This window comes from Rhinoderma darwinii, chromosome 7 (genome assembly GCF_050947455.1).
Source record: "Rhinoderma darwinii isolate aRhiDar2 chromosome 7, aRhiDar2.hap1, whole genome shotgun sequence".
Taxonomy (NCBI): domain Eukaryota; kingdom Metazoa; phylum Chordata; class Amphibia; order Anura; family Rhinodermatidae; genus Rhinoderma; species Rhinoderma darwinii.
The window spans coordinates 25,631,307-25,645,493 of record NC_134693.1 but is presented as its reverse complement, the minus strand read 5'-3'; the positions used below and the strand labels follow the sequence as shown (position 1 = coordinate 25,645,493).

Genomic DNA, 14,187 nt, shown 5'->3' with positions numbered 1-14,187 from the left:
TTAGGAAATAGGGCATTACTAAACTGGTGACAGAGCCTCCAAGTACTAATCCGGGGAGGCAGAGAAGACACAAGGGTCTTGTTTTAAGATCAGTCGATACACCGGAGTCTGTAGACGCCATACTATCACAGTTGTTTTGTTATTAGGTTTAGGACCCAATGTCTAATTTACTCATTTTTGTTTTTGTTTCTAATCAGACTAACAAAGGTCAGTTCAATTTGGTCAGTGGAATTTGTACTTTAGAATCAAGGTTTATTTTTCCCAGTCACGCTGGGATGAGTTGATATTATTTACACTTGAATTTCCAACACTGTTCTGTGAACGTTGGTGGAAATGGTCGTGATTTATGTACATTATCTTCTTCTGCAGGTAGATTTAGGTCACGTTCAGACATGGCGGATGTGTCACGAACGTTCAGTGTGGATTCTGCACCTGAAATCTGTGACAGATTACAGTACAAAACTGTAAAATACATTGGAATGGACATTTCACAGATAATTTCACCCATTGCAATGCAATGATACTTGTGAATTCTGCCTTCAAAAAACTCCACCGCGTCTAAACCTAAGATTTTATGATAAAACCTATGATCAAGGTGGCAGACAAACTACATCTTCTATTTCATTGAAACAGCCTAATGTAAGCCTAACACAGGTTTACCACCACTACTATTACTACTACCACCACCACCACCACCACCACCACCAGCCTATTCCCTAAATCTATATACTATTGCCAAAATCCTTCATAAATGATAAAAAAAAAACAATGGGTACTAATCCTACATCATGACCAAAGACTTCAATGGAAGGAATGATACTACTGAAGATGGCTGTTGGACAAACTTTTGGCTTAAATAGGATATGTCACCAGTTTATTAATTCCTTATTTCCTAACTAATCTAATAGGTGTTTTGCTGCTGCTAACTACAGTGTAATTTTTTTTCCAAAAATGTTTGGGTTATGAGCATTTTTCTTAATATGCCGATTTGGCTCGAATTGGAGGGGGGACGGGACCCTTTCTTTTCCCTCTGAGTGGTGTAATATTTTATGTATGACGCGGTCCAATCAGCATACAGCTTCTCCCCCTTCCCTGCCCAACAACACAGTGTGATCATATAGTATACAGTTTCCATTCCCGACTGTGTATTCAACTGGCGATATCTCCAGTTATTCCACAGCTAGAACTGCGATCCTGGTGCCATATGAAAGATTAGAATCTCCTATTTCAAATGCCACCAGAACCACTGTTCTAGAGGTGGAGATATGTCTGAGGATGGAGGGAAGGGAGATCACTGCAAACAGTCTCTCACACTGTGTAAAGCAGCTTCATGCTGGTGTGGACACCCACTTGTCTAGTATAGCCACATTTGCATATTTAGAAAAAACTCCTAACTTTTAAAATAAACTTTTTGGTACACAATTTCCACTAGCATTATCAGTGTGACAGCGCCTATTAGATTAGCCAGGAGATTGGGCATTACTAAGCTAGTAACAGACCCTCTTTAAAGCCATCTTGTGCCTATAGTCAGAAATAGGTGAATTAGAAGGAACAGGAGGGAGGAACTAAAAACTTACTCCATGCAGCGCTTTGGGGAGGAAGCGCTCTGGTAGAATTCATCTGCGTCATAGAATTCATCCTCACTGCTGGAGTAGGAAAAATCCGGCACTGTGTTAGGAGACAGATTGACATGGCTGGGGGTCGTCAGACTACTGCTGGGAACACTACCTAGAAGGATAAAGCGATGAGAATTTTAACATCTACACAAAGTAACATTGCAAAAACCTCATAAGATTGACTTTTGTAGGATATCAACATTCTAGCCAAGGCCAATGACACGCTTGTGTGCATCTGAAAGGGGTGTTCCAGCCTTTAGCATTTTTCTACTATCCACAGGATTGGTGAATAATGCTAGATTGTCAGGGTCTGAAAGCTGAGACCCCCACTGATCGCCGAAACCGTTGACTCCGGTTCCCCATCCCCCCCCCCTGTCACAAGTCAACAACTAGGAGAAGTTGAAATGGAACGGAGACCAGCCATGCACAGTGCCGCTCCATTTAAAAAGTCTATGAGGCTTCATTCTTCAGCCAATCAGTGGGGGTCCCAATGGCCGCACCGCCACCGATCTAGCATTTTTCACATATACATGGATAGGAGAAAAATGTTAAAGGCTGGAATACCGCATTACATTTTTTTTTTTTACAACATTGATCAATGGTGCTTCATTACGAAGGGTGAAATAATTATTTAACGTCTTACCTGTGCTGTTGGGCGTTGGAGTCTGATGACTGGCAAGGGTACTCCCAACTGACCCAATAGCCAATGAGGATGGACGTGTCTCTCCTTTACCAACCTGTAGACCTTCTGGAATATTAAGGCAAACCTGTCACTGGACACGGTTATGGTGACTGATTAAACAATGCAATTTATTTCCCATAAGGCCTTGTGCAACATAATTAAGACAGTGTAAGAAGTTTTATCTAGAACGCACTGGGCTCAAATATATTTACAGAAAAATAAAGAGTATGTTAATAACACAACATACATCACAGCATGCCTGATTTTTAAGGTGTAGTCCGCTTCAGACAATCCCTTTTTGTTAGAAGGGTGCCCAAAGTAAAGCGGATTACTGGTTGTCCACTGTTGGGACCCCCAGCAATCAGCTGTGGCGGAACCAGGAAGCAAGTGATCAATTCCCCTGCAGCGCAACCACAGGGGGAATTAAGTATTACACAATTACCATTCTGATCAATGGGCTGAACCATACATCCCCTTTTCAATAAGCTGGATGAAACCTAAGTAAACTCTCACCTGGCATTGGAACGGTTTGAGTTGGCATAGTGCAAATCACTGCAGGGTCCAATGGACTTTCTTGATAAATAGAATCCACAGGATTTATGGTGCTCTATTAAAAGATAAGAATATATGACCGTTAGAGAAACAGCTAAAAACTGAAGCTAATTTGAACCATCAAACTCCAGTGCCAAGAGATCTAGAAAATTAATTTATGAATTAAAAATTACAGATTGAGATCTACCAATCACGGTACAACTAATCCCCTTCAGAAGATACGAGAAGGGAAAAAACCAAACATATACCTCTCCAGAGATACATGATACTTAATGTAGTGGCATTTTTGGCACGTAAGCTTTTTTTCTTTTAAAGGCATTAAGCCATTTTGCTATAAGGCTGGGTTCACACCTGCGTAGACGGTTGTTCTTTTAGAGGAGCTGGTTCCTTTGTACGACTGGTGGCCAACGGAACCCGACGACCAACTGGTTCCGTAAAAAAGTGTCAGTGGCTTTACCAAAAACAATAGAACAGCACGCTGCGCTACGGTTTCAGTTTTTCAGCCAGATCTACAATGGAGGCCTCTGCAATGGAGGCCTTGGGCAGAGATTCAGGGGAAAGAAAAACAAAAAAAAAACAAAAACACACAACATCCCCATATCTGAAACCATAAGGCCTCATTCACACGGCAGGGTTTCCCGGCCGTTCATAAATCGGCCGGCACCCGGCTGCATTAGAAATAATAGACCCCTAATGGGGCTATTCACACGACCGATTTTTTGACGGCCGGGAAAACCGCCCGTCAAAAAATAGGACATGCTCTATTTTCGCCCGGGTACCCGGCCGCCCGGCTCCCATAGAAGTCTATGGGGCCGGGTAATACCCGGCCATCACCGGGATGTGTCCCGAGTGACGGCCGGGTTTTCCGGCTCTTGCGCTCTATCTCCTCCTCCTCACAGCGCAGAGTGCATGTGAGGAGGAGGAGTTGATGCCATTCTGACGAATGGCATCGCTGTACACGGTGTGGCAGGGCCGGGGTGTACAGCAGGTGGAAGGGAGCGCTGCGCTGGCTCCCTTCTCCTGCTTGTTAAAAGCGCCCTGGCCCGGCGACACCTTTGATGGCGCCGCTAGTAGCAGCAGCAGCTGCGGCTGCTACTACTGTAGCGACGCCACTATAGCAGAGCGGGGAGGTATCTCCCCGCTCTGTTATGTGCTAGCCGCACTTTAGCTCCTTGAAGGAGCGGAATCCCCGTGTGTTCGGGGATTCCGCTCCTGGACAGAGCGCTTGATGTCTCTGTCCATATCTGGGCAGTGACATCAGGGGAAACTCCTGAAGCGGAATCCCCGAACACATGGGGATTCCCCTTCAGGAGTTGCCGCTGATGTCACTGTCCGGATCTGCCCGGCCCGGCACGGATGCATAACTTTATGCAAACCGGCCGGGCAGAATGGCCGATTTTACCGGCCGGCACTCGGGCTCGGACCCGACCCGGTCGTGTGAATCCCGCACAGGGCACAGCCAAGTAAATAAAGTAACTCCAGGCTAATGCCCTCAGTGCAATAAATATTTCATGAGCAGATAAAGAATGATTTAGAACAAGCAATGGTCTTCAGAAAATTACAAGCACCCCCTTCGGTTTAGCACTCAGTACAATGCGGATGAGGTGTGATACAGGGGTATTTTGTTTCTTAATGGGAAAACCAGACAAAGATCCTAAATAAATGAGGTATATGAAGCAATCATATATAACGCTCTATAGGATCCACTCCTGGTATTCACATCTGGCCTGATACTTGTTAGAACGTGCAGCATTAATAAAAGCTGAAAATGAGTAATAGTGCAAACAGGATGAAATGTAAACTACATGGAGTGGTTATGGTGGAGGAGTACAGGATGGCAGGCCAGACACAAACAGTAGAAAGTAAATGAAGAGGAATGGTGCACTTAATGGTAGAAGATTTACATAGAGAAAGCAATATAACGGATGCCTGTAGACTGTGCTAGTGACATGGGCGGTTGTGAATAGGAAACTTTTCAAAGGCCAGATTCAGCCTGCTAAGGTATTTTCTTTTTAAAGTCGTCAACATTCAAGTAAATGGAGCAGATCTGCAATACCAGACACGGTGCGGTTTATGGGAAACCCCCCCCCCCCCCCCCAAAAAACAAAAAAAAACATGCCTTTCTTTCTAACCCTGAGCAACCCCGATAAGGCTAAATGTACACTATGCGTATCAGGTGTGTATTGGCTGCGTGGATTTTCCTGCAGAAAAAAATAAATATGAGATCTCAAGTAATTGCATCTACACGTTGCAGAAATTTTACGCACACAAATTGACCTGCGGTGCGTAATCTGCAGCATGTCAAATTATCTTGCGTTTCCGTCTCAGAATTGTATCGGATAAGTATATATTTAAAAAAAAAAAAAAAAAAAAAGAAAAGGTGCACCAGAATACAAAGCATCAAAATGTGTGCATGTAGCCTAGGTGTTTGGCCAACAGGAATATATTATTAACAAGTGGCCCAAAATATACTAACACAAGCAAAGTAAAACTCCAAATGAAAAAGATTCTATTTCTCCCCAATCCTTAGCAATCATTCATTCCAGTGCTGCTTCTGACCACCGCTGACAATCTAACTTGTTTATTTGAAGAATCATTACCAGATGCCTAGAAAAGGAACAGAGTGGGCAGAGCTCCTTTGTAAGGCCTCATGCACACGACCGTATTTTTTCACACCCGTAAATACTGGCGTAAATACGGGTCCGGTGTCACACGTATTCCACCCGTTTTGCACCAGTATTTACGAACCCGTGCTCGTAAATATGGGTCCGGTGTCACACGTATTCCACCCGTATTTACGAGCACGTTTTTGGCAGCAAAATAGCACTGCACTAATCGGCAGCCCCTTCTCTCTATCAGTGCAGGATAGAGAGAAGGGACAGCCTTTTCTGTAATAAAAGTTAAAGAAATTCATACTTACCCGGCCGTTGTCTTGGTGACGCGTCCCTCTCTTCACATCCAGCCCGACATCCCTGGATGACGCGGCAGTCCATGTGACCGCTGCAGCCTGTGATTGACCTGTGATTGGCTGCAGCGGTCACATGGCCTGAAACGTCATCCAGGACGTCGGCCCGGATGTCGAGAGGGACGCGTCACCAAGGCAACGGGCGGGAGACCGGACTGGAGGAAGCAGGAAGTTGTCGGTAAGTATGAACGTCTTTTATTTTTTACAGGATAGGGGATACATGTCTTGTTTATGGCAGAGCGGGGAGATACCTCCCCGCTCTGCCATAGTTTTCATTGTAGTCCCGGCGGTAGTTACGCCACTGGGCTGTGGCCTGCAGACCGGGTAGTCCCCTGACCTCGCCTCACCTCGCAACGCTCCCGTAATCACGGGTGAACACACGCAGCCACCCATGATTACGGGAGCCCCATAGACTTCTATGGGATGCCCGTGCCGTTATTACGGCATGAAATAGGGCATGTTCTATCTTTTTTAACGGCACGGGTACCTTCCCGTGAGCAAACGGGAAGGTACCCGTGGCTAACAGAAGCCTATGAGCCCGTTATTGCGGGTCGTAATAACGACCCGCAATAACGGGTGTTTTTACGGTCGTGTGCATGAGGCCTAAGGACGAGAGATTAATGTATGGTAATCGCCATGTGTCATCTACAAGTAACAGGAAGGATGGAGGATCCCAGGAACAATGGCAGCCAACATAAAATGATTGGGACGTGCCGCTGTCACCTGTGCATGCATGGATTGGGACGTGCCGCTGTCACCTGTGCCTGCATGGATTGGGACGTGCCGCTGTCACCTGTGCCTGCATGGACTTGTTACGAAGCAAAGTCCATATCCAATTTCTAGAAGGCCAGACAATACAGCAAAGATCTCGAGACACGTCTGTTGTAGTAAATACTTGTGAACCTCATGATATAACAATGCTGGAGCAACTTTTCTTAAAACATTGACTTGTGCTGTTATTCCGCCTAGAAATGTACAAATAAATGTACAACTGGGTGTTACCAGCTGGGGGGGGGGGGTGTGTCCTGTCACAGATTGTGTAGGGACACGCCCCTTTGACAAGGTGAATGCCAAGTTGTCAATAAATTTCCAGTAGAAATAACAGGGGAACGGCACAATGTAGAGTTCTTCGAAAAGAGGCTTCAAAATCTTTATTTCATGAGGAATTTTACATATATACATCCAACTACTGTCTAATGAACTCGGAGATGTACACATCAGTAATAATTACATATTTTAGTAGGAGATACAATCTTGCTCGATTCACTTCCAATGTTGGATATATTTGCATTATCTTAAGATTGTTCCTCAATATAATATTATCGTTTGTCATTTGAAATTACAACTCCCCTCTCTACTATACAGTAAATGCAAACGTCACCCTGTAAACAAGATTCTGCACAATTCTTTTCATTTTGCTTCAGACCTCTCTAGATTCAGACAAGTGCCCCGTGACCAAGGCAACACACACACACACGCGTTTCAAGATTCAAGCTCTGAAGCAAGTACAATTCTGAACGCAGCTCCACACATAATGCAGGCTGTAACTCAGGACTAGGGTTGTCACGATGCCAGCATTTTTACTTCGATACTAAAACGATACTTTAATAATATAAAAAAAGAAAAGGTTCTTCCATTTTCAGATGTGAGGCACGTGGTGAGATACATTTTAAATGTGCCTCACATTAATAGTAATTAACCCCATCATGTTTCTCAGCCATAATGGACAACATTGGGTTAATGTGAAGAACATGGAGGTTAAAATCATCACACCTCGTTCCTCACAATAAGTGAAAGGTTAAATGTATTTTTTTTTATAGCGTACACATCATAAATGACGCAAAAATTTTGTTGTTCAGGTTATTACAGCCGTGCCAAAACCGAATGTGTATATTTTATGTAGAGACTTGTTTTAATGTTTATTGTAAAAAGGTGTATTTTTTTTATTTAACATTACTTCATGTTTTTACTTTTTTATTTTTACACTTAAAATGTACTGACATATTTCTATATAGTGATAGTACACAGGCAGTTGTTAGGACATACCTCAGTATGCCCCAACAACAGGAAATATGGTAGGACAGCCCTGGGGTCCTTCAATGGACCCTGGGCTGTTTGCCCATATATGGTATCCAAGGGGCATCCCCCCCTTCTCATTTGCCCCTTGAATGCTGCGGTGGTGGTCGGCTTTGATCGCAGCATTCAGGGGAACAGCGTAGGAGATGAGGTTTCTCCGATTTCTGCCATCAGAGCGGGGCAGCGGCTGTGTAATACAACCATTGCCCTGCTCCTGACAAGTGCGTGCGCGGTCAGCATGAGGTGATGCGGCCGGCACTGCACTAATGAGCGCAGACACTGAAGACAGAACATGGGGGTGGTTTGCAGTGCGCCTGCCAAGTTCGGTCTTCAGTGCCGCATCTAATTAGTGCAGCGCTGGTCGCATTAAATCACGCTGACCGCGCGCACACTTGTCAGGACTCAGGAGCGGGGCAAAGACTATCACACAGCCGAAGCACCGCTCTCATACATTCATGTGTTACAATGCTAAGCTGTGCGGCGCCACAGCTTAGTTTCGAAAAACATTAAATAACGATATTGAACCGTTTGGGGGTATACGGCATCGAAACAGTATGGAAGTTTCGATGCATCGTGCATCCCTATTCCTGGACTAGTGCAAAACAAATACAATGTTTTTACAAAGTCACTTAACCCCTTAATGACCGGGCCATTTTGCACGTTCATGACCAAGGATTATTTTTTGTTTTTTCACGGTCGCATTCCAAGAGTCGTAAAAAAAAAATTTATTCCGTCGACATAGCCGTATAAGGGCTTGTTTTTTGCGGGACGAGTTGTATTTTGTAAGTGTACCATTTTTAGATGCTTATAACATATTGATTAACTTTTATTAACTTTATTTTAGGAGAGAATTGAAAATAAGCAGCTATTCCAGCATTGATTTTCACGTTATAAATTTACACCGTTTACTATGCAGCGTAAATAACATTTTAACTTTAATTCTATGGGTCGGCACGATTACGGGGATACCAAATATGTATAGGTTTTATATGTTTTTCCTATGTTTGCACAATAAAAACCCTTTTAGAAAAAAATTACTTGTTTTTGCATCGCCGCGTTCCAAGAGACGTAACGTTTTTATTTTTCCGTCGATGTGGTCGTATGTGGTCTTGATTTTTGCGGGACAATGTGTCGTTTTCATTAGTACTATTTTGGGGTACATAGGACTTCTAGATTAACTTTTATTTTATTTTTTATGGGGGGAATGGGAGGAGAGAATTTTGCCGTTGTTTTTTGCGTTTTCTTTGGACGCCGTTCATCCGGCGGTTTAATTAATGTGTTCATTTTATTGGTCAAGTTGTTACGATCGCGGGGATACCATATATGTGTATGTGTGATTTGTTTTGACAGTTTTACTTAATAAAACCACTTTTTGGGCCAAAAAAGTAGTTTTATTTGATTTTCACAAATTATTTTTTTTTCACAAACTTTATTTAACTGATTGTCATTTTTTTTTTAAGTCCCATCAGGACACTTCACTATGCGATCTGTTGATCGCATATATAATGCTTTGGTATACTTAGTATACCGAAGCATTATTGCCTGTCAGTGTAAAGCTGACAGGCAACCTATTAGGTCATGCCTCTGGCATCGCCTAACAGGCAGATGCTGAAGACAGACCTGGGGGTCTTTGTTAGACCCCCGGCTGTCATGGAAACCCGACGGCGACCCGCGATTTGTTTGCGGGGGCACCGATCGGGTGACAGAGGGAGCTCCCTCCCTCTGCCAAACACATTAAATGCCGCTGTCACTATTGACAGCGGCATTTAATGGGTTAAACTGCCGGAATCGGAGCGCGCTTAGATTCCGGCAGTTGCAGCAGGAGCCAGGCTGTGTATAACAGCCGTGCTCCTGCCGCTGATCGTGTGGTTACAGTGACAGTACCCGCACGATTACAGGACGGATATATCCGTCTTCCTGCGCGAACTAGCAGCTGCTGAGGACGGATATATCCGTCCTTCGGCGTTAAGGAGTTAACTGTATTCATTCCGTTGCAAAATGTTGCTCAAAAGTTGACATACACATGAATCCAGCTGCAGATGGGTGACTGAGGGCAAGATATCTGCCTGTACTGAACCGGACCATAAACATTAGATTAGTTTAATCCAGATCCGCCAATTTCGGCAGTATAATACGTATGGGGCTAGACAAAAGTCCCCCCACACGTCATTTGGGGGGGGGGGGGGGAGGATGGATTGGACATGTGGATTTCTATCCATGGTAAGTGAGCTCTGCCTGGTAGTAACTTGTTCACATGGACACTCCGCTGATCCAAGCAAGCACGCTTATGGGGAAGTCTGGAAAGATAGCTACTGGCCAAACAAGCATTCGGCCAACAGCAATCTCACTTTTATATGGCTAGCTTGGTGCGTCGAAGGTCCAATCTACCATTGTATCAAACACTTACCATGCCGGATTTTTGATTCAGACCATAAGCAGTAAGGCCTCATCACATGACCGTAAGGGTTTTTATTGCCCGCAAATATCGATCTGTAGTCATCCGCAAATACAGGAAGGTATTCGTAATTATGGTCAGTAGTGAATCCATATTTACAAATCCAAATCAAAACAAAAAAAACTAAAAGGAGGAATCTTGGGGAATCCCCTGGCGTCGCATAGCAATGCTTCCGCAATTACTAACGGCTACAGATCCACCTCTGCAGCCGACAGTAAGGCTGGATTCACACGAGCATGTTCGGTCCGTAATGGACGGAACGTATTTCGGCCGCAAGTCCCGGACCGAACACACTGCAGGGAGCCGGGCTCCTAGCATCATAGTTATGTACGACGCTAGGAGTCCCTGCCTCTCCGTGGAACTACTGTCCCGTACTGTAATCATGTTTTCAGTACGGGACAGTATTTCCACGGAGAGGCAGGGACTCCCAGCGTCGTACATAACTATGATGCTAGGAGCCCGGATCCCTGCCGTGTGTTCGGTCCGGGACTTGCGGCCGAAATACGTTTCGTCCATTACGGAAGTAACATGCTCGTGTGAACCCAACCCAATTGTTGAAGTGCCCATAGACCTCTGTGTGGAGTCCGTGCTGCAATTGCTGCCAAAAATAGGACGTGTTATATATTTTGCATATTATTTCTTACGGCACAGACATACATCAGTAAATATACTGATTGGTGTCCGTGGCCAATAGAAATGAATGGATCCACAATTTGATTCGGAATTACGGATGAAAACTACAGTCGTGTGCATGGGGGGGCCTTAGTTAGTTTGCCGGTCACCAAATGATAAGTTAGCACATCCCACAAGCACAACATCTAAGGTTTATTGTCAGGAAACAGATTTTTTTGCTGAAACCGTGTTAATATGGGAGAAATAATTACGCTAAGAAGCAGGTGAGGTGGAAGGATCTAGAAGAATGGTGAAGACCAGGTAAATGTTCTGCAGAAATAAAAGGAAATAAACCATTAGGGATAAACTTACTATAAGTCCATCTGCGTGCTTGTCCTCGTTAGTTTGGTCCTTAAGAAAAGAAATGTTAACATTGTGAACATGCAGCAACGGTTAAGGCCACAAACAACACTCCTGACGCCTGCAGTACATTTCCACCAAAAAGCTTACAGTCCAATGCTTGCTGCTGATGAACACTCAATAACTGGAGACTTTTTTTATTTGCACAACCTGCTTCAATTCAATGTCTAACTCCACTTAAAACCTGGGACTGCAGCTAACGCCAATCTCCTATCCCCCTCCAGGTCAAACATCCAGGCCGCTGAGATAGGTCGAGTTGTTTTCAGAGGTCTATGCACTACAAGAGTCGTTTTTAGAAATCCTTGGTCTGGTCTGGGACAGGAGGGTAAACCAGTCACTAGTAAAATTTAATTCCCAGATATAAAGGAAATCGTGGCTCGCTTTGATTCTTCATAGCCACGGTTTTGCTACTCCGTGTCACGAGTAGGCACAAAAAGCGTAGGTATGTAGATTAACCCTTACAGAAGCAGTTTTCTAGAATAAAACCATTCCATTGACTAAACATTTAGAAGCGCACCTTACACTGTGACACTGTTTTATACTTTCCATGGACCTGTCTGAGGTCCACGGAACTACCGAGAAAAAATAATATATAAAACAATAAATAAATCAATGCACCAAATAATTCACCGGTAAGTAAAGTAATTTGACCAATATCTTATGCAAATCACTGGGAAATAAAAAACTGCAAAAAGTACAAAATTGTATCACATCACAAAAAGGTGTAAAAACAAACACACAAGTAAAATAGAAAGCACAACATAATAATTTATGTAACATGCCCCAATAACCCACATATTACACACAAAGTAGGACACTACAGTAAGGCCCATTTCACACTGATTTTTTGACAGGCAGATAAAATCTGCCTCAAAATGCCTTCAGTAATTTTGAGGCAGATTTTTAATTTCTTGCGTTTTTGTACGCTTTTTTTCCATATTTTTTTTGCCCTCTGCCAGGAAAAACGCTCAAAATGACAGATTTCAATGGGAGGTGAAAGGCGGAACCCGCTTTAGTTTTTTTTCCTTGAACGGCCAAAAGCCTCCCAGGGAGAAAAACTGCCTCTGCCTTTGATTGGAATAAGTGGGAGCGATTTTAGCTGTAGTTTAAGTGTAAAAAAAACTCAGTGTAAACTGACCCGAACACTAAGCATTATCAGAGGTGTGGGATATAGCAGGAGTGGGGTGAGTCCCACATGTGGGATAATCTAGAACGGAGACGGACGCTGCTGTAGAAAGAGATGGATTGCTCAGAGATTATACGGATCAAGGATAAAACTTTCATTAACAAAGTGCAAGGCCATGTCCCCCGCTGTGATTAATGATGTTATGAGCAAATATCATCACACAGGGATTAAGCAGCGTGTACTTTTCCAGCCCCAGCATGTAGTCAATTTTTCGACATTGTGGAACCATCAGGAAGATAAATAATGTCTTAATGAGAAGGTGGAAGGCAAGAATCCTTTCCTAACAGGTCAACCCTGCTTCTCGCATAAGAAGTAGCGCTCCTATACATTTTATATGAAGTCCTTTTGGGTGGGGTTTATGAGTGATTTGTTTTCTTCACTATTCCTTCTCTCAGTTTTTGGATGATCAGTGACCCCGGCTCTGCTACGCTGCTTATTGTAGTCCGCGGATATCACAAATTCGCTTCCTCCTGTCTGATTTCAGATAATGTCAGACTGAGGCTTTACAGAAAGCGGATTACTCTCCCCTACTATTTATATGTAAAAGAAGCTCTTTAACCCTTTAGTGACCAGCCTATTTTGGACTTTAATGACCAAGTGATTTTTTCAGTTTTTCTATCGTCACATTTCAAGAGCAATAGTTTTTTTATTTATTAATAATATTATTATTATTATTATTATTATTAGACACACACTGTTGGCAGACCTGGAGGATCTTTGTTAGGCCCTTGGTTTCCATAGAAGTCATCAGCACCCTGCAATCGCATCGCAGGTGTGCGAATTGGGTGAGAGATGGAGCCACCTCCCTCGGAAGCCACTTAGATGCTGCAATTGCTATTGACCGCGGAATCTAAGGGGTGAAATGGACGGGATCGGCGTTAACTCTAAACTCGGCTGTTAGAACAGGAGTCTGGTTGTCATTAGACAGCCTGGCACCCGCTCTAGCCGGCACAGGACACCCGTGACGGGCTTATGATAGTGCTGTTAAAAAGGCCACACTGTGGCATAAGTACTCTTAATGACCGCCGTGAAAAGGCGTATTGGCGGTCATAAACAGGTTGACACTATAGCAGTTTGTTTTTCTTTAAATCTAAATAGGTACAAAATTCTGTACGGATTAATTTCTTAATATAGCTTCCTTTTTTCTGATACAGAGCACCAAATCCCCTGCAGAGTTAAAATATAAAGTTTGCTGACTGCAACCGCCACTAGAGGGAGCTTACTGCATTCTGTACACAATAATAACAGTGTACAGTAAGCTTCTAAGTGCCCCCTAGTGGTGGCTGCACATCTTTTAAAGCTATCCAGGGGAATTGGAGCTCTGTTTTCAAAGAATAGAGCTCCAACCATTACAGACATTTATTAGGAAATGAATTTGTACAGAATTTTAAAAAAAAGGAGGGCATTCACTTTAAGGGGGATTTGAATTTTTTTTTATAAAAAATGTAAAAGGTTATTGAATAGCATGATCACATGTAATATGCAATCTGTGTCTATGAAAATACATTAGAGATAAAAAAATAATACTAAAGACCAACATACGACAACTTACCTTTGCAATCTGCAGCAACACGATGCAGTGTTTAATGGATTCTACCATGCTCTGGAAAAAACAAAACATAG

The 14,187-nt window shown here is 43.4% G+C and overlaps 1 protein-coding gene across 6 annotated transcripts in view; it reads right to left on the bottom strand.

The window, feature by feature from the left end:
* Window positions 1-14,187, bottom strand: part of OSBPL9 (oxysterol binding protein like 9) — an 86,635-nt gene that overhangs the window by 23,194 nt on the left and 49,254 nt on the right. For 4 of the 6 annotated variants that reach the window (XM_075832983.1, XM_075832985.1, XM_075832989.1 and 1 more), the window contains 5 exons: window positions 14,117-14,167; window positions 11,331-11,369; window positions 2,812-2,905; window positions 2,260-2,364; window positions 1,578-1,728 (listed from right to left, as the gene is read on the bottom strand). In XM_075832983.1, coding sequence (XP_075689098.1) covers window positions 1,578-1,728; window positions 2,260-2,364; window positions 2,812-2,905; window positions 11,331-11,369; window positions 14,117-14,167 — 440 coding nt within the window. The remainder of the gene's footprint in view (window positions 1-1,577; window positions 1,729-2,259; window positions 2,365-2,811; window positions 2,906-11,330; window positions 11,370-14,116; window positions 14,168-14,187) is intronic. The other 2 variants (XM_075832986.1, XM_075832987.1) reach the window with 1 other exon arrangement.